Source organism: Peromyscus maniculatus, chromosome 18, assembly GCF_049852395.1.
Source record: "Peromyscus maniculatus bairdii isolate BWxNUB_F1_BW_parent chromosome 18, HU_Pman_BW_mat_3.1, whole genome shotgun sequence".
NCBI classification, from domain to species: Eukaryota; Metazoa; Chordata; class Mammalia; order Rodentia; family Cricetidae; genus Peromyscus; species Peromyscus maniculatus.
In genome coordinates, this window is record NC_134869.1 from 34,372,341 (window position 1) to 34,398,213 (window position 25,873).

General features: G+C 37.0%; 1 protein-coding gene across 7 annotated transcripts in view; it reads right to left on the reverse strand.

The window, feature by feature from the left end:
- Nav3 (neuron navigator 3) overlaps positions 1-25,873 on the reverse strand; it is a 521,591-nt gene that overhangs the window by 314,001 nt on the left and 181,717 nt on the right. For 6 of the 7 annotated variants that reach the window (XM_076553883.1, XM_076553884.1, XM_076553882.1 and 3 more), the window contains exon 1: positions 11,924-12,296. The exons of the other annotated variant lie outside the window; for it this stretch is intronic. In XM_076553883.1, coding sequence (XP_076409998.1) covers positions 11,924-12,166 — 243 coding nt within the window. In that variant the 5' untranslated portion in view covers positions 12,167-12,296. Of the gene's footprint in view, positions 1-11,923; positions 12,297-25,873 lie in introns of those variants that run through there. 7 annotated transcript variants of the gene reach the window in all.

A 25,873-nucleotide genomic window follows, 5' to 3' on the forward strand; every position in this document is an offset into this window, starting at 1 on the left:
CTCTGAGAAGTACATGCTCTTATATATGAACATCCTTAGTGTGGAGTAAAGCTATTGCATTACAGATGGATTAATACAAATAGCATCACTTGATTCCACCTTCAGGGCTCAGATACTCACATCCAAGTATGTTGAAATATGAGAAATATGTGTGTGAGTGTGTATGTGTGTATATAAAATATATATGTGTGAGAATTCCCAGCACATATTTTTAAAGATCAACTTTTTCTCTAGAATTATCTTTCACTATTGCTTGGTACTTCTTGCCTTTCCATTTTATTTATATTTGTATGAAATCTTACATGACATATACATATATACATGCATATATATATATTTTAAAGTCTACTAACATGTTCTTTTTCTTTTTCAAGTAAGTCATGTTCTAAATTAGTGACTAGAACTATAGGCAACCACCACAACTGTCTGAATATATTTTCAAGTACCACATATGGAGAATAGAAAGCTATTCAAAACACAAGAAGCATATCTCAAACTTCAAATAAAGGTTTTTGAAAAAGATATTATTTCTGATATTGATGCTATAGTATACAGGTATTTATTTTTTCAAAGAGAATATACTGAATATATATTCCTAAAAGATCCCCAATTGTTATAAGTACATTTACTCCAGTGAATTTGATGTTAATTCACTGTATGCACACACATACATTAAAGCAGTGCATATGTGAACAAGTTATATGTGTGTATGTACAAGGAACAAACATTTGTGGATACACCAATAAACTAGATAAACCATTAACAAAGGCAGGAAAAGACACCTAGGATCCATGATGTAGACATAGGAGTGGCAATGTAAAGATTTATATTTACTGAAAAGGCAGCTTTTTATAGACTACAAAAGGTCTAGCCTAAATATGGGAGGAATAACTCTGTGAAGATAATGTTGGAGAGGGTGATCAGCCAGTTTTCAGAAGAAGAAATAAAACCACAGTGAGGACAGTGAGGAGCCAGCCAAAGGAAGGAAGGGATGGCTATAAAGCAGATGGCTTAAAGAGAAAAGAACTGTGACACAATTTTCAAAAATGGGCCAAAATTATAGCATAATTATTTGGCAAGAATATGCTGCTATAGAAAATCAATAAAGGCAGAGAAAGTTATTAAGATATAAGAATTCAGAAACAAAAAAGGAACAAGTAAACAATCTCTATGACTTAAGAGACTAACTTTCTCTTGAACCAACCTACAATAAAATAACATCCATTGCACTGAAACATCTTTGACACACAAAAAATATTTTGGTTAATACACAAACAAATAGGCTTTGTTGTGACAATTTCATACATATATGGTTATTCATTCATTCATTCATTCATTCATTTTTGAAATAGGGTCATGCTGGATGGGAACTTGCTATGGAGCCAGGGATTACCTTAAACTTCTGGTCTTCCTGCCTCTACCTCCCAATTGCTGGGTTACAAGGATGCCTCACCATGCTGTGTTAGGGATGGAATCCAGAATTTTGGCACACAATGCAAGCATTCTGCTGAATTTCATTGCCAGCCTATGTTTTGTTCTTACTCAACCCTACCCATACTGCAGTCCTTTAGTCTCTCTCTACCTTTTTCTGGTCTGCTGACTCCTTCCCAATTCTCCCTCCTGCTTTCATGACATACATTCCAATAATAGATCAAAAGAAGGTAGAATCCAAGATACATTGTCAGTGTACAACGTACTGTAAAGACAAGTTAAATCACTCAGAATTCATCTCACAACTCAAATGCGGTGTTCTGAATATTATTCTTTGTAAATACTTTCCATAGTCTCTAAGGATTATGGTATGATTTTCTTCTTTCAATACTGGGGATAAATTTTTTTTCAATGATCTGTTCCCCAATTCCAACTCAATGGCTCCTTGGAAATGATTTGCAGTGTGCTGACAGAATTTACATGATGTTTCCAAGTCAAGGGCAAACATTCCATTTCACAACTATGTAGCCACCCACTTACCAATATCTAGAAGCCAATAAATGCTGCCTTCCCACTTGGACAACTCACTCTACCCTGACTCTTTAAATTTCACTCTAAAATTCAGATATTACACTTCCTTGGTCTTCTGGGTTATATTTCTGATGAAGAGTTCTTAGTAACAGCGAGAGAAGAGTTCATGTATTGGAGGAATTAGGAATGAGTGTCGTGTCCAAGAGTAACTTCAGGACACCAGTATGGATTGGCTCATTGAAACACAAGAAATATAAGGCTGTCAGCAAAATCACATGGTGGAAATAGCCACAGAAGCCAGGAGACCACAGTGAGCCTTGTATATAAGAATTTTTTGTACAAATCTATGTCAATTTTATATACTTATTATATTGCTAGAGAAGTTACAAAATCCTTTTCTTCTGTATTTTAGGATTATGGTTTTCCTCTGATGCGGTGTTCTGTTTTTAGGCAGATAGCCTCACAAATTAGGACAATGAGTGACAATCTTCAAGACACCTACTGAGTACCTTAGAAATTATTTTAATATCATAAAATTTTGTCTAATCTTGAAAATCTGATTTAGTTAGAGATTTATATCAACCTCTAACTAACAAAATGCCTGTTAATACTTTACCAAGCTATTTTTCTTAATTTCTGAGCACATGGCTGACCTGCATTGCCCAGTCTCTCTTGTCACTTAATATGACAAAGGCAAGTAAGTACAAGTGATAAACAGAGTAGCAACACATATGTCCAGTGTTCTGTTTTCTTTTCTTCATAGGTTGCTGAATAGACTTGTCATGCTGAGAGAGGCTAGAATGTACCTGGTTTCCAGAGTTACTGTATACATATGTTGTTAAATTTCTTTTTCTTCATGGACTATTTAAGAAATATTTAAGTTCATGCAGGCCATAGTTCTCTATTATGATGATCCATCTTTGATATCCAGCCTAAGTAGGAACCACAGACAATACATACAAAGCACGTCTGTGTTCAAATAAAACTTTTCTTTAAAATGTATGTGCCAAGCCAGATTTATCCTATGTAAGCTTGACATGCCTTGGCTGTGTAGGGCCGTTAAAGGAGTGAAATACATGTTTCTACTGTGTTAAGTCTGGGAGATCTAGGGATTATGAGTTATAGAAGTTAGTATCCCCTTAATTATCAGGGTGTCATTTTAATCATATACAAATTTGTTGTCACATATTTCATTATAAATAACTATGGACTTATCTGTTGTGGATATCGCTCTGTATAAATAAAATGCTGATTGGCCAGTAGCCAGGCAGGAAGTATAGGTGGGACAAGGAGAGAGGAGGATTCTGGGAAGTGGAAGGCTGAGGCAGAGAGACGCTGCCAGCCACCACCATGAAGAGAGATGTAAAGTACTGGTAAGCCACGAGCCACGTGGCAACTTATAGACTAATATATATGGGTTAATTTAAGATATAAGAACAGTTAGCAAGAAGCCTGCTATGACTATACAGTTTGTAAGCAATATAAGCGTCCGTGTGTTTATTTTATAAGTGGGCTATCAGACAGCTGTGGCTTGGCAGGACCCGAAGAGAAAACTCAAGCTACACTTATCCACCTCAAATTTTCTATTTATAACATCAAGATGACAAAAATTGTATTCTATGTTTTATTCTTTGTTCTCTATTTTTCTTTTATGAAAATGGCATTATATTATTTTACTAGGGAAAGGATACATTTGTGTCATGACCCCTCTCATCTAGTGACCTTTTTTCTAATCAATACTACAATACTTTTTAAACAATGGTTCCATAATTTGGAAAGGGGAAATCCTGCCATTATAAGCAATTAAAAAACTCTCCCAGGATATTAAATTTCTCCACCAGGCACCAGTGACTAGCAATCCAATGAAAAATACTTCTGTCTTTCACAAAAGCTGGAGCAACAGTGGGAACTGAAAAAGAAGAAGTGTACAGAGTGAAATTTGTCAAAGATTAAATTGTCACTCCTGGCATGAAATGCAGAACTTTCTCCACTTTTCTCTGGCAAAACTGTCTCCAAAATGTTAGTGGAGAGCAATGGTGTTCTTAACTATTGTTCACACACTGTCCTGAAGGAAACACAGACAGAAGGGGAGGGAACACCAAGGATGTAATAGTCAGACAGAACTAAGCTATAACCCAACTCCCCACAGCATTTCTGTTCTGTCTGTACTTACTGGTAGTAATAATAATAAGTTGGGTGTATATACCTAACACCTAACATGCAGTAGATGCTCAAAACGTTGTGAATTATCATCAGTTTTATATGCTCCAAGTTGACTGTCCAAAAGGGTTCAAACAAGTCTGTATTCTTGTGTGACAAAAAATGTATTTATTTCTTTACTTTCACAAAACTTAGAATGTGGGTAGTTGATGATGGATAAATGAATTCAAGCATTCGTGTTTTCTTCTAATGTGACATTCTTGGCTGTGTTTGGTCTTGGTTCTGAAATTAAAAAAAAAATCTACCTTATTTGCTTCTATATTCTGGAGCTTTAGCCTCTTTCTAATCTGTGTCTTTCATGTTTCATGTCATCATTGTGTTTCTAGAAACTTATACATGTCACCTTGATACCTATCCACCTCTTCTGATTCTGTACAGGATAGGTCTAACATCATCACTGAGATTTCATTTCCCATCTTTCCAGTGTGCCAAATTACCTCTGTCTTTCTTGCCTACATTCTATTTGTTAGACTTGAGTAATGGTCTTCTGTTCTATAAAGGAGCATTGTTTTTCATACCTTAGTAAGCACTATTATCTATGAATACCTATTATCTCTGAAATGTTCTTTTATCTCATGCTTACTTTGCCAGATAAAATTTATTCCAAAATACATGGATGAAGTGTAATTTCACCATAAATGAATGCTTAACTAATGCCTCTTGTCCTACTCCTTTGTTACAATTTTATATGAAACTCTTACCTTTATATTATATGCATATTAATAAATGTTGGCTAAATATGTACTGTCAATTGATCTATAAACACTTAGTTATTTAATCCATACAACAAATTTATGAGTTAATTTATATCATTATTCTCATTTTAAAGACATTTAGACTTAAGTATAAATTGATTTACTAATATCATTTGCTAGTAAAGTCTAAATGTTTCCAAAATACTACTGTTAGCAGATTCCAAATGCTGTCTGTCTTTGTCTTTCACTCACACATTCCACAGTGTCCAGAGATAATTGTGGTTGTCACAGCTGGAGAAAGATACTGATTTGTAAATGGGGGAAGAAGAAATGTTACTGAATATTCCACAATCCTTAGAATAGTCCATCTTCTACCCTTAGTACAAAAACTATCAGGTCCCAATGTCATTGATATTAAGGATTTTAAAATTCCTGGTCCAAAGAAAAGTCTGAAAACACTCAAGGGAAACAAGAGGAGAGAAGGGAAAAAATCGGGAAAGAAAAAGGGAGACAATAATAAAAATGTGACCTTTGAAAAATGTATCACTCTGGATATGTAGCACAGACTATAGAGAGCAAGTCTAGCGCATCAGTGGTCCTGGTTCAATTCCCAGCAACCCATAAATGGAGTAGTAATGGCAACATCACAGGCCTGTAATCCCAGACATGTGGCAGTGTTGGGGATCCAAACTCTTCCATCAGGAGCCATCCTTCTGGTCTCACTTAAGTTTCTGAAGACTGAATTACTTACAGTTTTGGGCTGGGCATTAGGTTAATTCATGTCCTTGGGGACCAAATACAAACTGCTCTTAATTTTACTCCATATAGAAAGTTACAAACTGACTATGGGTAGTTGCTGATTGTAATATGCCAAGCGCTAAACATGCTGCTCAGAAACTAATGGCATACCTATTGATTTCATGTTTCTGTAAATAATATATTTAGTAGTTTATTTCAATAAAAGTAAGATAGTTATGATGGTTACTGAAAAGGAACAACTTAAGAACATATTGGCAAATCATCAACAAAAACACAAAGTTAACACAACAGACCAGGTAATATAAGGAATTCAGTAAGATTCATCATGTGTAAAGGTTATGATTTTTAACATCATTTTGCAGTTTAAAGGAGATAAAATATTTACTGACTTTGCATAACCCAAAACAAAAGAGGCAACCATTTCAGAGTGCCAACAATTACACAAGGACAATATATCTATTATATTGAAAAATTACTCCAGCCGGTAGAAAAAAAAATGTTCAAAGGCAAGCATCATTTCAACATTTCTCTTCAAGCACTACCACAAAGACAAAAAAAAAAATTAAAGCACCCCTAACAGCTTAACTGGCAGAAGAGCTATAATGACAAAAAGGAATGATCATGTTTCTTTAAATGAAAATAACAGAATGTGCAAGCACAGCACAGACAGGAGAGCCAGGCAGGCTTACCTAAGGGACTGCAAGCTGACCTGCAGCTGCAGGGCAGGCCAGCTCTAGGAAAGCTGCCCTGTGAGCAAGCCAACAGGAACGCTGACAGCCTCGGCATTCAGACAAGCTCTCCAAAAGCAAATAGCTGGAAGCCAGAGCCAGAGAGCTACTCAGGTGACATCTGCTGCTCTATGTCTATCTTGGGGCCACTTTTATTCATTTCTGTTTCTCATACAATTCAATAGAAGCCATGTGCTAACTAAATCGTCTTCTCCTGATAATTCTATATACTTGGACATAGCGAATGAATTATTTACAATTTTGAGAAATGGTGACTTACTACATAAAATATATCCGACTTTCTACATAGAAATCAAGGCTATTAGTAACCCTGGAAGCTCATTTGCTATTATCAAAAGTCTTCATTGTGGTATTTTTATTTAACTAGTTAAGGATTAATGTTTTCTACAACTACATACTTACTTTGGACTTGTACTCCACCACAATCTAGCATCACAAAAAGTGGTCAGTATTTTTACCTTTCTAAATCTCAGTTTTTTCATGTGCAAAATTAGGACAATAATATCTACATCTTCCAGCTAGTGTAAAAACTAAATATTATAGCCTATAAAGCACCTGATTCACTACCTAGAATATTGGCAAGACTGTTAATTTGCATCAGATCTCCTCAGCCACGATTTACCTAAATATCACTCTCATGGTAATTGTGTCTAATTCTATTTTAAGAACCTACTGCGCTGGGTGGTGGTGGCACACAACTTTAATCCCAGCACTTGGGAGGCAGAGCCAGGAAGATATCTGTGAGTTCGAGGCCAGCCTGGTCTACAGAGTGAGATCCAGGACAGGCACTAAAACTACACAGAGAAACCCTGTCTCAAAAATAAATAAATAAATAAATAAATAAATAAATAAATAAATAAATAAATAAATAAATAAATAAATAAACAACCCCCCCAACCCAGAACCTACTCCTTAGCCAGATAGTAGTGGCACATTCCTTTAATACCAGCACTTGGGAGGCAGAGGCAGGCAGACCTTTGAGTTCAAGGGTAGCCTGGTCTACAAAGTGAGTTCCTAGACAGCTAGGACTACACAGAGAAAGTGCCTAGAAAAACAACAACAAACAACAGAAGAAAAAGAGGAAGAAGAAGGGGAGGAGGGGGGAGGAGAGGAGGAGGAAGAACACTAAGATGAAGATGAAGAAGAACCTTTCCCTTATCTACTGAATTAGCTCAGTATCCACTGATCCAGTCCTGCTACTTTCTACAATTTCCTTCAATTATAATACCTTACTCACTGGACATTCAGCTCACCTCTTTCACTAAAAATTGCTGTTCCCCTCTGTGTCTGGGTCCTACCTGCCCACTAAACACCAACGACTGTTTCTTTTGTACATGGCTGATTCACATAAGATTTCTCATAGCTTTATAAATATACAAAACAACTCCCCTAATTAGTAAACCACTCATCCAGTGTATTTGCTTATCTGCATTATTTGAGTTGGTTCTGAATGTGACAATATGGGCATGACGACTCACACATGTTATCTCAGTACACTGAAGCAAGAGGGTTGCTATGACTTGGAGACCATCCTGGACTGCACAATGGGTTATAGGTTAGCCTGGGCTACAGAGTGAGGCCTTGCCTCAAAAACAAAACAAAACCCACTGAAACAAGTGAGGATAGGAAGTTTCGGTGGTAGGGAATGCTCAACATATTATATATGCATATGTCTATAAATATATGTATGTGTGTATACTGAAGTTTAAAATAACTAACTGAAGTGTCTCATCATAAACAATGCATTTGATTGTCTTTTGTTTTCAAGTATTAGAGGAGTCCATTGTAAACACACAAGAAATAAATAATTTCTCCTATGACCATCCTTAGAAACCACTGAGTAGGAACACTGACCAGAAGATTCCTATTAACATGGACCAAAGTACTAATCTTCTCACAAATTACTTTAGATCTTCTCAGAAGGACATACATTCTCTTTATTTTTACTTCAATAATATGTATTTTAAAACAGTTATGTGACATTTGGAATGAGTTGTAGAGTTAGTGATATTAATAGAATATGGTAAACCTAGAAAACAGGCAGAAATTATTTTGTGGAGAGAGTGGAAAGTAATAGAGAACCAAAGGTTTCTTTCTGAAATTTAACTTCAAGAATCCCAAGCAAAGGCCCCCCGCCTACATTTATATCTTGCTTCTTGTTTATGGAAGAGCCCTGTAAGAGTCAAAAACCAAATGCATATGAGGAAAGGGGTTGGAAAATTCAGATTAAGTAAGAAATCATAAGAAGATACAGCAAGGGCAAACATGAGCCCTTGACATTTTTATGGAACATTTTCCAACTGTACATGGTGTGGAATTAAAAAAAGTAGGTGTGTGTGTGTGTGTGTGTGTGTGTGTGTGTGTGTGTAGACAAGGTTGACCTGGAACTTACAGAGATCTTCCTGCCTCTGCCTCTGTGTGTGTGTGTGTGTGTGTGTGTGTGTGTAGACGAGGTCAACCTGGAATTTACAGAGATCTTCCTGCCTCTGCCTCCCAAGTGCTGGGATTAAAAGCCTGTGCCACCACTGCCTGGCTGACAGCATCAATTTTAGTGTAAAACAAGAACAGAGAATGCTGAACAGAAGACATTTCTGACATGGTCAGAGGTTTGTTCTTTCAAACCAGATTACAAAGCTGTTTGGTGCAGTGAGTATCTGCATACTCCACAGAAATGCTTTTTTAATGACAGCCATTTATTGTGGTTACTATCCAAGATTTGCCTCTCTTAGAAACGGAACCCATCATTTTTGGATGGGCACATAGCTGCTTAGAATAATCACTGCATTTCCCAGTTTCTACCACAGCTAGGTAAGCTTGTAGAACTGAAAGCAGGCCAATAGGATGTCATAAAACCTTAATGAATGGGGCATGTCTTTTAACAAGATTGGAACTCTATAATCCACTGAAGACAGAGTTGGAGGCTGCTAATGGAGGGAGGTAGGCAAAATGGAGAAGTCCTAGACCTCTGACCATGTCCTGACCTCACCATATATCTCCAAATTTTATCACCTGACTGAGAAGCAATCTATCCTGTTGTCCAACACTAGTATGATTTTTAATTTCCTGCTACATTCAACCAAGTCTAACTAGGCTTAATATAACTACCTTGATCATTTCTCCTATTTTCCTTAGTTATTTAAAGTATTATAAATTTATTTCTTTGTAACACATAGAAACATTTTTAAATGCTGAAGCATTCTTCACGTTTGTTTGAAAATTCAGTTTTAAATCTTGTAAGAGGCATGGTAAAATTATTCCTACAAACATAATTATTCCCATGGCTTTTTATGCCATGGAATTTAATTGAAATATCAGATGTTTATTTTACAATTGCTAAACAAAGTGATCTACCCAAATTGTATTGAAAATAGTAGCTATAGTTGCGAAGTCTTAAATTAAGGCCATTTAACACAGTAGAGGTTTGAGCAAACATACAAGGTAATAGTCACATTCCACAGAGAAAATAGCTTTACCTATCTATCCATTTATCTGTCTACCTAGTTATCTGTCTGCCTACTTATCTACCTATCACATATCTACTAGTCTACTATCAATAAATTATCTATCATCTATCTAATTTTCTATTTAATCCAGACAAGTACTGAGTGAGCATAAACTGTAATAGAGTTGTGTGGTATTCACTTTCAAATATTTTCATAAAGTTAAAAATTCTCTATTTTACTAATAGCTTATTCTTTTTTCAACATAACTCAGAATTTTCACAATGCTCTAAAAATCTAATTCTGCAATAAAATAATTATCTAATTATTAATTAACTTTTAATTATTAATTAAATATTTAATTGAATTTAGTTTTTACTTGAATAATTCTTTGTTACAGCTAAAAGAACATTTAAAATTCTTCCATTTAAAGCCTCCTCTTCATAAAAGAGAAATGATATGAACAGATCATTGATGTTTTGTTTTCCTGAGACAGGGTTTCTCTGTGTAGCCCTGGCTGTTCTGGAACTCACTTTGTAGACGTGACTGGCCTCGAACTCACAGAGATCCGCCTGTCTCTGCCTCTCGAGTGCTGGGATTAAAAGCATGCACCACCACAATCTGGCTAAATAAATGACTTTAAGTTACCTTTCTTGTAATAATAGCTTTATTCATTCACTGATTCATTTACTCCTACATATATTCACTAGATTACTATTTCAAGTGTATTATACATGAAAGCTAAGGCAGAGTGAGAAGGAACCTCAGCAAAGAATGAATACAGTCCCTGGTTGCCATGTCTTTTCACTTGTTAGAATAGTAGTATTATATAACGTGTATCTAACTAAACATGGAATGACAAATATAGCCATTTCTACAGACAAAAAAGAAAATCACAATAAAGTGAGTTAGGTAGTACCTGAAGACTTGATAAAGAAAAGTACATCTGGACCAAGTTTAAAAACCTGAGCAAGAGTGGAGACATCAAATAGGCATTCTAGACAAAGGGCTGGCTTTCCCATGCACTTACAGAGTTAGTTTATCTATTTAAGGCACCTTGATTACTACTTAGCTTACATTTGTACATAAGCAAGTGAAATACCATTATTTCCTATACATCAGAGATGAGATGGTGAACTTGGAAAGCTTTAGAAAGATCAAGGCTGTGCTTCATGCTGCACTACACATGATACTTATGAAGGTTTAGACCAGTGCTTCTCAACGTTCCTAATGCTGTGACCCTTTCATACAGTTCCTCGTGTTGTGGTGGTTTCCTAACCATACAATGACTTCATTAGTACCTCATAAATGTAATTTAGCTAGTGTCATGAATCATAATGTAAATATCTATGCTTTCCCATGGTCCTTGGTGACCCCTGTGAAAGGGTCATTCAATCCCCACAAGGGGGTCTCCAGACCCACTGGTTTAGATGCATCTCTCATGAAGGACCTCAGCTGCAGGGTTGTGCTAGCACTCTGCCCCTGGAGCAAACAACTTTAGAAGGCTCAGCAATCAAGAGCTCACAGACTGTCGGAAAGTAACTCACTGACAGAAGTGACGTCAGCAACAAGAAAAATAGCAGGGTTTCAACTCTCAAACAGAGATCCAGACAAATGCACAGTCAAGAGGACAAGGCTTCATTTTCTTCACATTGCACTGAATTAAGCAGCTAGCGCACAAACATTCAAACCATGCAAATGACAAAAGTACTGGCATCGGCATGGGGTTTGACGAGGTGATCATCTCTTACAGGTAAAATACATGAAAGTGGGCCCCCTTTTCCTATATTCGTGATGAGTTATGAACGTCAGTAACAGAGCAATATCTAGGAGTAGCCATTATATTAATAAATAATTAAGCATTCCATCAATAAGTGTACTGGTTATTATACATGCATTATTCAGAATTTTATTCACGACTTTTGCAAGTATGGGCAAAAATACAGCTTGCAAGACAATGCACAGTCTCTCGTAATTCTATGCCTACTTATATATGATTATTCATCCAAGAGTAACCACCTCACAAAGTTCACGGTGTACCTGAAATGAAATTTGTCTTTGAGCTCTCTTAAGTCTGCAGCGACCTCCAGCTACTAACCTTGCTGTCTTCTCTCTCCTTGGCTGCTCTCTGCAGGGCTTTCCTCTCTCCAAACTCACAGGTTGATTTTAACGTGAGCTGACAAGAAAGCGTTGAGCACCCCGGCGTAGCAAACTCCAAAGGTCTTGAAGGACAGTGCTGGGAGAGGCTGAGGCCAAGATTCGGTATCGGAAGAGCAGTGTGAACAGGCTTTGACCCAACAGCTGGCTGTCTCAGTTTTGAGGCAACCCCGAGGACAGGCATGGCTTCTATAAAAGTATCTTTCTGTTGCCAAAGAAAATGCTCCTAACCTCAGTCTGGTAGACTCCAGTTTTTAGTATTTCCAGAAAAAAAAATACTTTAAACAAAACTAGCAGTCATCTAGATGTAAAAGAAGGACAGAGAGAGAGAGAGAGAGAGAGAGAGAGAGAGAGAGAGAGAGAGAGAGAGAGAGAGAGAGAGAGGAAGAGAGAGAGGGAGAGGGAGGAAGGGAGGGAGGGAAAGAGAAAGAGAGAAGAGAAGAGACAGACAATAACTTTCAAACTTTCAGGAAGAGAAAATTTTGCATTACCTGAGTATCACTGTTGCTAGTTCAGATTCTCACATTCTCTCTCTCTCTCTCTCTCTCTCTCTCTCTCTCTCTCTCTCTCTCTCTCTCCCTTCCTCCCTCCCTCCCTCCCTCCCTCTCTCCCTCACTCCCTCCTCTCTCTCCTTTTTCAGTAAATAGTGTCTGCAAAATAAATGCTACAAAGCTCTTCCTGTAGGATTATAGAGTTCCTAGCTTCGTTTTCTTCTCACTACAGCAGCCGAGTTTGATCTTTTTCAGAGGAGAGAGGTCAGGGAGCCGGAGGAGGGGGGTGTGGTATGGGACAGGATGACAAAGGAAGATCCCTTCAGTCTAGTTTCAGTCCAGTTGTCAAAGAAGCCAAAAGACCACAATAGCTAGGAGTTCTTCCTGACTTCAGAAATAACCAGCAAAAAAGGAAAGAAAAAAAAAAAAAAAGAGTAGGTCAACAGCCAAAACAAACAGCTGTTGGAAGAACTTTTAGCCCGGAAACAATTTCAGCAATGAAGCTGTTTGTCTAATTTCCAGCTATTTTTCACTCCTGACAGCCAGGAGCCATGGTGTGTTCATTCTGCCTCGTCCCATGAAATCAGGCTAAACTGGACTAACAGGACAGCCCGCTCAGGCAGCTGAAGCCTTCAACAGACCCTGCCTGCTTCTGTTACAAACGGCAGTAAACACCGGAAGCCAGATGCAGGGTGCACCGTGATTTCTAAATGCAGTGATGGCATTCCCATTCGCAAGACATCGATGTCCCCCAAGCAGTTACAGGGCTAAGCACATTGGGTGTTAGCAGAAGTACCCCCTGGAATCCCATGCAGTACACACACTTACTGTCTACACTTTGTACAACTGTGGCAGAATACAGACTAGGGACTCAAATATCAAAATTAGTATGATAGAAGCCAGCTTACAGAAAAGTGGATATCCTTCCCCACCTGGGGCCGTGGGGCAAGAGCAAATTCAAACTGGCGAAGTTGGTGTTCTGTAAATGTCCTTTAACCGGGTTCTTTCCTCAGCTCACTAGACCACTCTCATATCTTGACATCCTTTCTTTCTTTCTTTCTTTCTTTTTTTTTTCTGTTTTTTGTTTTTGTGTTTGTTTGTTTTTTGTTTTTTCAAGACAGGGTTTCTCTGTGTAGCTTTGCGCCTTTCCTAGAACTCACTCTGTAGTCCAGGCTGACCTTGAACTCACAGAGATGTACCTGGTGGGATTAAAGGGGTGCGCCTCCACCGCCTGGCTGACACCCTTTCTTAATAAGCCACCAAATTTCCCTATCTAATAATGTGTCTCTGATACAGTTCTTTGCCCTGGAACAGAGAAGCCTTGAATCAGGTGCCTTCCAAATTCATATCTCTCCAGTTCTTTAATCCTAAGCATGACCTCCCCAACACTCCGGAATTTCTCACTCTTTTTCTAACTTCTACCTTAAAAGATTTTTTTTCTCCATCTCCTCTTTCTTGTGGCTGCTGGGATTTTCAGCTTGCCCGCCCAAATGATTCACCTTCCAACTTGAATAAAACTGTCTTTGAGCTTCCTCTGACTCTGCTTTTATTGGTGAGACTAAGAATTCAAAAGCAGGGACCCCAATTTCCCTGATAACAAAAAGAATTTTGATTCTGATCCCAGTGATGAAACCAAAATCATGAAGACAGAGTGGAGGAGTTTGTACCTTTAAAGTTTAAAAGCTATCTGGAGAGTGATTTAAACACTAGCTTTCCAAGTGTTAGCCCCACTTAAAGTTTTGTTTCTAAACCGTTTCCCAATCTCTACTCAATGAATAATATTGATCCAATTTGTAAAATTGCTCTATTATAATCATATCAGATTCCATGGTGGCTAAATATATGCAAGGAGTAGTGTTAAGAAAACAACATGTAATATGCAGGCATCATTGTCCTGAGATACCCGTGTACGCAGAAAACTTCCCATTGGTTAGGAAAAAAAAAATAGCTTGTATGTGTATGATAATATTGAGATTTCAATAGTAGTTTCTACCAATAAGAAAAACTTTATTTTGTATCTCTCATGTTCCCTTTTTGTATCTCTTTTTATTAATTAAATTTGTTGACAATTTCATACATGTTTATAATACATTCTGTTTGGTCCCATTCTCTGGTTCCTTTTCTGGATCACCACTATCACGCCTTCTCCCTTTCCCTACAAGTTACCACATTCACATCTTTCTGGGTTTCTTGTTTGTTGGTTTCTTCTGAGTTTAATCAAGGTCTTTGGTGCTCGCTCATTGGTACTGAAAGCAATGATTTCACCTCTCCCAGAATCTACCTGTAGTCAATTGCTGTACAGTAAAAGGTAAGATATCCTCAGTCTCTTCTCAGTCCATGTCTAACTTTTAAAGCATCTAACTTGTTCAGACTCAGTACAGGCTAATGCAGCTGCTATGATTTCACGATGGCAATGTTTGTGTTATGCCTAGAAGATAGTATTTTGCACCCCTTCTCTATTTTTTGCCTCTTATAACCTTTCTGTTCTCTCTTCCACAGTGTCCCTTTGGCCTTTGAACAGTAATTCCAATGTCTTACTTAGGGATGAAGTCTCAAGTATCTCTTATTTTTGGTATTTTGGTAGTCATAAGTTTCTGGAGTCATCACTATTCACTGCAAAGAGACACATTTTTTTTTATTCAGGTAGAGAGTAGCATTTATCTATGGGTATAAATATAAACATTTAGAAGGCAGTTTTATACTATTTCAATTTAGCATAAATAATAAATAAATAAATAAATAAATAAATAAATAAATAAATAAATAAATAAAAACTATAGAAGGTTTACTTTTAGGTCCCATGATCTCACCGGCCTTGGGTTGAAAAGTACAGCACTGTTAACCAACTCTATCCAACAACGTCTACCACCAAGAACCAATCAAGAAAAAAAATTAACTTTTACAAAATCTAGTATGGGTCTGGATATATCATCTCATTCCATTCCAATGAATGTCACTGTTTGAGAACTAAAAGAAAAAATTCATTCAGTTCCGGTTGTGTTGGCACATGCAGGTAAACTCAGCACTTCAGAGGTGGTAACAGAAGGATTATTTTAATGTCAGTCTCAGCTATACACAACTGAAAGGCCAGTTTGGGTTATGTAAGACCTTGTCTTCAAATACTCCAAACTAAAAACATCCTCAAGAAGTTAGTCAACTAACCATTGTTGTTTGGAGATATCTCAGGAGAAATGGAACACAGGAAAGTATTGCACTCATGCTATTTTAGAAGAGAAAGATATCCAAGATTTATCTAAGCTGTAGCTTTGAAGCAAGGAAAAGGAAGGTCTAGTGAGTGGCTAAAACACAGGGTCAAAAGACATAATAATGAAGTAGTTAGCTGATTTTTACAAAGGAACACAATGCTTGGGAGAACAGGAAACTGTCTACATGTTCTCTATGGCACACATATACTATGCTACTGATGTAGTCAATTGATCAAATAGAATTCGCCAAATTCAGAAGGCCTCAGCTATAAACAATAATGAAAAGCAAATGCAATAAGATTTAGAACCATATTAGATATGGATAGCTTCATGGAGATGTGTCTTCCTCCTGCCAAGTCAAAAGCATACACATATGGAGCTGGGTTGACTATTTTTATTAAAACAAAATCACTTGGATAATTTGGCTGATAAATTCCAGGGCTCCATTACCATAACACAGAAGATTTATAGATATAAAACATATAAATAAAGAAAACTAGTATCTTTGAAAAATTATACTTGAAAGAAACACTTCTGTGTGTGTATATATATGTATATGTATGTATATATATATATTAATTCATACACAACACAAACACAAGTACATGGTTATGAAAATCAAAAAAAAATCTTGAAAACCACTAAAACAGTTTGGTTTTGAGAAATGAGGTCAAGTATCTTTAGATATAAAATAAAATTCTCACTGTTTTCTAAAGGAATGTATTTTGACACTGTCCCCTTGTCAATTGATTATTTTCAGCTATTATACTCATCAAAATATACCAAAACAGGTAACTTACTATGCATAAAATTCAAAATTTATCAATGAAATATTATTTTTAGTGGCAGTCATTGTGATATAGTTGCGGCACAAAACGGATTCCTCATCTATCAGATTTAAAAGTTTATAGAGAAATTACCATAAAAAAATTTGCCCAAGATAGGATTTGTTGTTTTAAAATAATAAACTGAAAAATCTTTCTTATTTCAGTTGTTTAAAGATGATTTAGAGAAAAGTCATCTCATGAACGTACAGACCCAAAACAGCAGGATCTCCAAAACACAGGACAACAGGAAAACCAAGAGCAGCCCCACTGAGGGCCCATTATCAATGGTGTAGGCCAGAGGCCTCTAGCCAGACCACTGGCCCCAAGGCCTCCTGGGATTGAACACTTGCAATTACTTTACAGATGACTGGACTAAAGGTACACTGTGGGACTCAATGGGCCACACTAGCGCTCCCAGGTATCCCTCTCCATTTTTTGTTCGGTTTTGTGTGTTTGTTATGTTTGGTCTTTGGTTTTTCTTTTAAATTTTATTTTGTTTTGGGGAGGCATTGCAAGGGCAGAGGGATGCAAGGGGACAGGGAGACAAGTGGGATTGGAATGCCTGATGTGAAATACACAAAGAATCAGTAAAAGTTAAGAGAATTAAAAAACAACAACAACAAAGCAGCAAAATGAAGTAAAGGTAACTTGGTATTCAAGTAATGTCATACAGAGACCTGATTACATCCAGACCATGTATAGTCTGCTTTGAACAACTGCATCATCATGTGTGGATTTTGTGGTGACTAAGTGAATAAATGAAATAAATATTTTATCTGAAAGCTTTGTATTACACTGTGAGGGTAAACTAAAACAAAACAAAACAACAACAACAAAAAAAACAGTGGTTTAGACACAGTCCATTGCCAAATACACAATACACAGCTAAATATTCAGTCAGCAATGTAAAGAAATGAGGGAATTTATTTTTATGTGGGTGGAAATGTAAATTGGTACAATCTCTGTAAAAGGCTATTAAGCAAAATATATGCTTGCTATCAAAAAGAAAAGAAAAATCGCTTTAAAATATTGATATGGGTGCCAACAAGATGCCGAGTGGCTAAAAGCATTTGCTTTCAAACCTGTATTAGATTCCCTGGACCCACCAGACAGATGCAATGAACTGACTCCATCAAGGTATCCTCTGACCTCTGAGAATACACTGTGACATGTGAGTGTGCATGTGTTTGTGTATAGTGTATAGTGTGTATTGATGTGTGCACCCAATCATGCACACAGAAAATAAGTTGATAAAATATAACAAACATTAAAAAATATTAATATTTCAAAACACTCAAGTTCCAAATGTATATGTATATGCATATACATTTACAAATATAAATATAAATAAGTCTAAGTGGATACTTCAGTTTTCCTTTACCTTCTGTATTTATCTTTCTAATGTCTGTGTGTGTGTGTGTGTGTGTGTGTGTGTGTGTGTGTGTGTGTGTGTGTGTGTGTGTGTTTCCTTTTTCTTTTGGGTGCTGTAGAACTCAATCCAGGACATTGCAGAAGGCAGGAAAGTTTCCTATCATCTACCCAAGTCTCCAGCTTACCAATATTTAATCTGTGTACTGAACTGACCTTGCTATCCGTGTTCCTTGGCCAGTGAGCTTCCTGACCAGAGGTGTGATTTCCATCACGCTATCTCTCTGCTTATATACAATCCAAACAAAGACTTTCTTCTTGGGATTTCACAATGAACAATGACTGTGACAGCGACCTAAGCCGTTGCCTAATTGTCTTTGATGTTTCTTTTGCTTATTGGTTTCATGAACCCACATTCGCGTTGTCCTAAAACATCTCTCTTTTGCCTTAGATACTTATGTAATGAGAAGAATGACCAAAAATGAAAACCAAGTTTTTAAAGCACAGTCGGGTTTTGTTGTTTGTTTGTTTTTGCTTCTGTAGCTATGATGTTGGATCCAGGAAATGATCATTATTGATAATATAATCTTCTAATTTTTAACAATGTTGAATTTACATTCTTTCCACGATGTGTCTACCAAAATATTGTAGGATTTAGAGGAAGGACCACATATAGGTATAATATTTACAGTTGTAGACTGTAAACTTTAGATGCTAAGATCTCGTTTTCCTTTTTTTTTTTTTTCCGAGACAGGGTTTCTCTGTGTAGCTTTGCGCCTTTCCTGGAACTCACTTGGTAGCCCAGGCTGGCCTCGAACTCACAGAGATCCACCTGGCTCTGCCTCCCGAGTGCTGGGATTAAAGGCGTGCGCCACCACCGCCTGGCTTTCATTTTCCTTTTTTATAAACTAAACACATTTTTAATGAATTTTGAAATTACACAAAATTTAAAAGAAACAAGAAATTAAATCATGTAATATTCTATTAAGGGGAAAACCTCTAGTAAAAGACAAATCTGCCTCTCTTGTGATTATCAGTTTAAAATGTAAGGAAAGCCTACAATTTCTGTTTGACTGATATATTTATATTATAGTTTTTTTAATGCTAATCTCAGATATAAATAAAAATGATTGTGAGCAAAATAATTTCCAAAAATCTTATATATGTCCTAATGATATTATAACAATTCCCAGAAATATCTATTCCAGCCTTGAGCTTGCTCTGCCAGTGTTTTCAACAGCAACCAGAAGCTTGAAATCATCCACTTCAAATCTCACTGACACTTCCTTAGACACTAGAAAATTGGTTTAAGGAAAGTGGACAACAAGTACACAACCCCCCAAAACGTGGGATCAAGTGCATTAGAGTCACTGAAACAGACTGAGCTGAAACCTCTGAGCAGTGAGTTAGGACACATATCACTTCTAAAACTGTAACAAATTATATGTCATCACAGAATTGCAGAAGGAAGCATTCTTAATTGTCCATGAATTAAACTTGGTTTCACTTAAATATATATTCCCTTTGTCATAAGCAAAATAAAAACACTCAAGAAATTTCTGAGCTTTACTGAATATGTTTCTGCTCCTAAATAAACAGGATGAAATACTATGCTCCATATGAGAGTGAAGATGTTGTCTTCTCCCCTCCTCATAGTGTTCTGATGGAGACAAGCAGACGCTAACCTGGATCCATGCACTGATTTACTCTATGCTCCAAGGAAGGTGATAACTTGAACACAAGGACACAGAGAGCGAAGGATGTAAGCAAACACATATTCAGTCCCTGGGAAGACACTGCCAACTTTCCACACTTTGTGCAACAAAGGCAAACACAGCAACAAAAAGCAAAACAAAACAGAACAAAAAAACCTTTGAACAAACGTAAATGGAAACTTTCGCAACTCTAATGGGATGGGATGGTCTCTTCCCTCATAAAGTCAATTCCCCTGTTTTCTATTACATATTAAAATGTTCATTAGAGGGTATATTATTTTCCACAAGACAGTTAAAAATGCTTGAAGTCACCCACACTACAAAAGTTCTGTTTCCACAGTTCTTTCTGGAACAGTGCTATTTCTAATATACATATCCCCCGATTCTTATGAAAGGAGATACCTGATGTTTTCATAACAATAGCACTAGGGAGGGTCATTATGTGATTCAAACTGTAGTAGTGTTTTGTTGTTGTTGTTGTTGTGTTTGTTTGTTTGTTTGTTACAAACTTGGGCTAAAGGTCAAATGTCAATGGGGTGGGGGTGGGGGTAGGGGTGGAGGTTGGGGGTAGGGGGGTGTTCAGGCCAGGCAGTAATTTAAGATTCTTGGTAAGAATTCATCAAGACTCTGTGGCTTCAATATTTCCTACTATTAAGTCTCATGCATGAAATGATTTACACAGGTAAGCAACATATATTATGACTCATTTTAATGTAGAAAAAATTACGTACAATTTAAATACAAATATAAACCTTTTATGTAATATGCCTATTACTAAAATATGCCCAAATATTAAATATTTTAACTTTACTGGGAACTTTAATTTATTGGTAACTGAAATATACAGTTAATAAATCATCATATAAGAAAACAAACAAACAAAAAACAGCTAGGCTGTGGTGACACACACCTTTAATCCCAGAATTCTGGAGGTAAAGGCAGGCAAATCTGAGTTCAAGCTACAGAGTAAGTTCCAGGACAGCCAGGGCTACACAGAGAAACCCTGTCATGGAAAAACCAAGAACCAAAAAACGAGGAAGAATACGTTTAATCTTATAGTTTATTAACGTTATTTTGTTTAAATTATAAAGCTTGCATTTCCTTTAAATTGTTATTGTTTATATACATCAAGAAGAAATCTTTGGTGCCATTTGTTGCCTGGGTGTGGTGTTTGGGATGATAAAACAGGGAGCTTAATAGAAGTTCAAGGCCAACCCAGGCTACAGGGTAAGACTTGTTCCCCCCAAAAAATAACTGAACACAACAGAAAACAAAAGCCAACTCTTTATCACCTTCTTTTTGTTTATCTCCCCACAAATCATTTCCAATTCATCAGATTTTTGGCTAATCTCAAAAGTCTTATCTCAGTCTTCCAAGGTAATAAATAATCCTATAGTTGCCAGCATCTCCCTTCCTGATGGTGAGAAACTATATGTTAAGTCTATTCCTGGGCATCTGAGAGATTCGTAGGAATACATTCAGCTAGCTGAGCTCACCTTCATGTTAAAATGAGATAAATGTAAACTAGCACTGCTCTTCTTTTTCCTTTACAGCTTGCATCTATCAACTGTGCTTTAAGAGCTGTCTTGTGAAGCAAGCATGGCAAATGTAACCTCTTCAGTGCATGTAAATACAAAGAATATTAAGAATAACGTGTCACAAAAAATGATCATTAATGTGTAGTAGTCACTTCATTGCACATCTGGCTTTTGCACAGCACAGGACTTTGGGAGAGATACTCCCGTGAGGTTAACATCTTCCTTTGTGTTGGAAGCAGAAATATAGCATGGTCCTGAAAGTATTGCTAGGAAGGAGTTGCAAAGCCTCGTAATCAGCGAGAAGTGCTCCCAAGGAAACTTTATACTAGTAAACTCAGCAGTTTTTCCCCTTGATTTAAACAGCATCTCTGGCAAAGAACAGGGCTTCCTACTTGGTCATGGAATATTCCAGGAACTTGTAAAATAACTAGTGGCTCTTAAGGAGGATGTGGGAGTTACAGGCAAACGCAGAATGAGCAGCCTCGTTTAGATAAGGCTTAAGGAGACTTGCTTTCCCATTCAGATTTTCCTGCTACCATTTCTCCCTCTGCCTTATAGCTTCTAGAACTTTTCCATGAGTGAATCTCTAAAGCATATACAGGAAATTAGGATGAAGGGTCTATTAAGAATTCACCCTGAATACAGGAAACTAATATAAACTGGATAATAGAATTGAAATAAAGTGAAATAAAAAGGCAGAACAGGTAAAATACCATCCATGCAGACACAACCAGTTCAGCTGATAGATAAGCAAGACTTTGAACAGTTAACACATACATAGCAGTAAATTCTCTCTAAATAGTTCTCCATAAATCTATCTATACAGTTTCGAGATTTGAACATATACAGACCTGTGCTGGAAAATGAAGTCTTAAATCTATATGACTTGTTGCAGAAAACTATTTACCCTGTTTCCTGTGATATACAACTCACGTTTTCCTTTTCTGACTGCAGGAAAGGGAATAGCAGGACAGGAAGAAGGATGTAAGTGTGGGGCTGGACAGTACAAAACAATTTGTCCACAAGTAGCGATCCTACCAGGCACAGAGAGATACCGAGTAGACTGGCATGTATGTAATCCACAAGTTGACCTTGAGCAAGAATGATGTCAATCACAATGCCTCAGTAGGCTCCCTTGTGGCTTTATTTATCATTTGTGCTTTCATTGAATTCAGAATTTTTGAGTGATACTATATCAATAACTCAAAGAACAGAGAAAGAGTCAAATACTACCATTAAAGAGGCTACCATAAACAGTGTCCCAGTATCAATCATATAAAATAAGTGAAAACAAAGACATTGTAGTGTATCTACATCAAATCAGCGTTACAAGTTTTTGCCTCCCTAAAAGTGTGCCCTCGTTTCTCACTACACTAAGCTCAAAACTTCTATATGAAACATACACACAGGAGCAGCCAATTCTGAGAATGTAGACTACATGAGAAACCATGTCAAGAGTACAATACATTATCAAATTATGACCTAGATTTCCACATGTTCTGCCTGTAGGATTCTTATATCTTCATTCACCCTGTTGCAATTTGTATGAAGTGTCTACACATTATAAAATATTAATAGGCATTTGTCCTGTTTATTTAGCCATTGGGTTATTATTTTACTGTATGTAGAAGCTGCTGAGGATGACAATCAAGGTCTCATTTTGATAGATCATACTTGGCAATCTTAAAAATTACACTGTAATTTTTTTTAGAAATGATGTGGAGATGAGACGTAAGGGTAAAAGGATTTGATGAATTATGACATCTCTGTAAGCCATGACCACACTTTAAATTAGAACTAAGATATTTTAATATAAAGTGATAATCATATGAGACTATGATATAATTTTGAAAAGCTGCAGCTTACTGGAGACCATAATTTGGAGAGCCACTCATTAGCTGAAGCAGGAATTTCAATGTGTTATATTCAAGATATTTAACCATTGTAAAGTCCTTGGGATCCCCAAAAGCTTTAAAAGAAAATGCTCAATATTTACTACATATTCCTGAATATACATACACTGTTACTCTAGTAAAGAAAAATAATCATATAATAACACAGCAGTGTTTTCACAGGGCAAGATATTCAAGTTTCACCACTTAAGAGTTTTGAAAAAAAAAAAATCAATCACATCTCTGTCCATTTAAGTGCTCTCCTGACCCAGGGATATGCTCATTTGCTTTGATATAAACAATGTGAGTAATTTTAACCCCATCAGTCAGAGACCATGCAGAGTTAAATAGCAGTTATGACTAAAACACATTATTTGCCTTTTCTTCCCCTTTTTATTCAGCCTAAAATTTTGACTTGGAAATGACAAAGGACGTCTGACTTGTGAATATAACCAGCAATGGGGCATGGATCCCTTCAGGACTAGTACCCATTCCGGCACACTGCCATGCTTGGAGGATCGAGATTCTTCCCCTCTGACAGAGCTCAAGGACCCCTCCCCAGCACAGCTCGCTGGCGTGGGAGCCAATCTGGAACATCTTGTGCGAATGAAGAAAATGCTCTTCCTTTGCTGAAATGTGGGAGTCATACGGTAGCAAGTCTTTAGCTGCCCCTACTTAAGTGCTCGGCAGCAGCCTGTAAACTTCAACAACAGGGAGGCCTCAAGTCACCGGGACTTGTTTCCAAATTGCCCAACCAGAATATTGCTTTCCGGCTGTTGGTTCTCAGGCACAGGTGAGTCTCACTAACGAGCAATTGCGGACTCATCAACGAGGAAAGTAGGCCTGTGCTCCAGAGGATGCAGTTCTGAGTACACATGGTGCTCCTCTTCAGTCCCTTACGAGGCCCCGATGTTTTTCCCTCCTTCCTCTTCTAATTGCCTTTGCTTACCACACATCGCTTGCTTTCCTTGGCTATCCCCCAGTCATTCGCTTTGAATTCTACCTCATGTTTGCTTGGTGTCGTTTTTCAAATAGAGATCTTCACCACCCTGACGTTTCTTTATTTATTTTTTCTTTAATTTGCATGGTGGAGAGCTTGGTTAGAGTGGGGTTCAACATCAGACCACTGTAGAAAAAGCAGAATGTCTGCTCTGGAGACACAGCTTCCCAGTGGACTCTTGTGAAATCTGTCACAGGACAGGAAATGTTAGGAAATGTGTGGATGCTCTTCCAGCATTAATTCTATCACACACACACACACACACACACACACACACACACACACACACACACACACACACACAGCCATAAGGCTTCTTGGGCTGTGATGCATCTCTGGAAATACTGATTAGTCTTGTGTCTGACAACGTTTGCGGGGCTATTAGAACAATGGTTCTTGAATATTCTTGCATCTCAGCCCTGTTCAAACCCTAGGGACTACGCAAAAGCTCAGAGAACTGGAATCTACCCTCTTCAGAGTGGTACCTGAGGCTATGGTGGTTCCAAACTAGTTCCTAATACTGCAGCTGCTACTGAGTCACGAAGCTGTGTGGTAATGTTGAGAAGAACAAGAACGCAGACTTATTTCTGGTAATAATTCAGTAGTATTTATATTATACTCAAGAAAAACAGCATGGACCTAGCAAGAACAATGAAGTTGTACTTGTCATGTTTTGCTGAAACAGTAGCACATAACTTTTTGAGGGCTGGTAGCAATAAGAAGCAGTATAGTCAGATCGTGTGATTGCAAACCTGTTCTATCCATCACGATTCCTTTTAAGACTTTTCTTAGAGTCCAAGGCTTAAACACATAATTGCTCTGTTTACCCTGAGTCTTTTATGCTGATAGGACCTGTGGTATCCAGGATTTTTTTTTTCTTCAGTAAAATGGATTTAATATCTGAGATGTTTCCTTAAAATGTAATGAAGGAGAATACATGGGTATACATAAAAATTGTAGGGAAAGATAAACCAGTGATGTCTAGTGATCTGAGTGCCAGTAACTAATGGGCCATTTCCGCAGCATGGTCCAAGATCAATTCCCAATTTGCTGTTCTACTTGCAGATCACATTCCTGGAAAAGTAATGTGTGATTAAGAGAGTCCCAAATCCCAGTTAATGCTCCCTTCTTTGAGTATTTACAATGAACTCCCTGTTGACACAACCATTCAGTCAGCAAATCTCTAAGAGCCCACTATTTGGGAGGAACTAAAAAAGTATGAATGAGCCTCTTCTTAAAACTGTGGAACAGAAAAATTACATGATAAAGTAAGGTTAGGCATACAATTTACCACCATGTTTAGTAGACAAAATAATACTGACTACATAAATAAGTATAGGATTAGGGCTGGTAGTGATAAAGAAGGTTTCTTTTGAACTCTATCCATCATATATTTTCTTAGCTATTAACCCAAGCAGTTTTTCCAATAAACTCCCAAGCATTCAAGAGAACTGAACCCATTAGATTTTGTGCTAATATACAAAGGAAAAATACCATGTAGATGTTTGTTTATAGATAATTCTGAAATAATAAAAGATAGGATTTTTTTTAGTTCGTAAATTCTACTCAATAACAAAGAGAGATAGTAAAGAACTAAATGAAGAGAAATTAGCACTATACATTAAAGAGACTTTGAGAATAATTATATAATGTTAAAGTTTTACATTCCTTTCATTAAGCATATTTAGCATGGTATGCTTTTGTATAAATATTTTGAATGAAAACATTTATCACTTCATGAATCTAATTGTTTTCTATTATCACTAGTTAGATGAGAAAATTTGGTTTCATTTCACCTACAGCTTTTAAATTTTGATTGTGTGTGTGTGTGTGTGTGTGTGTGTGTGTGTGTGT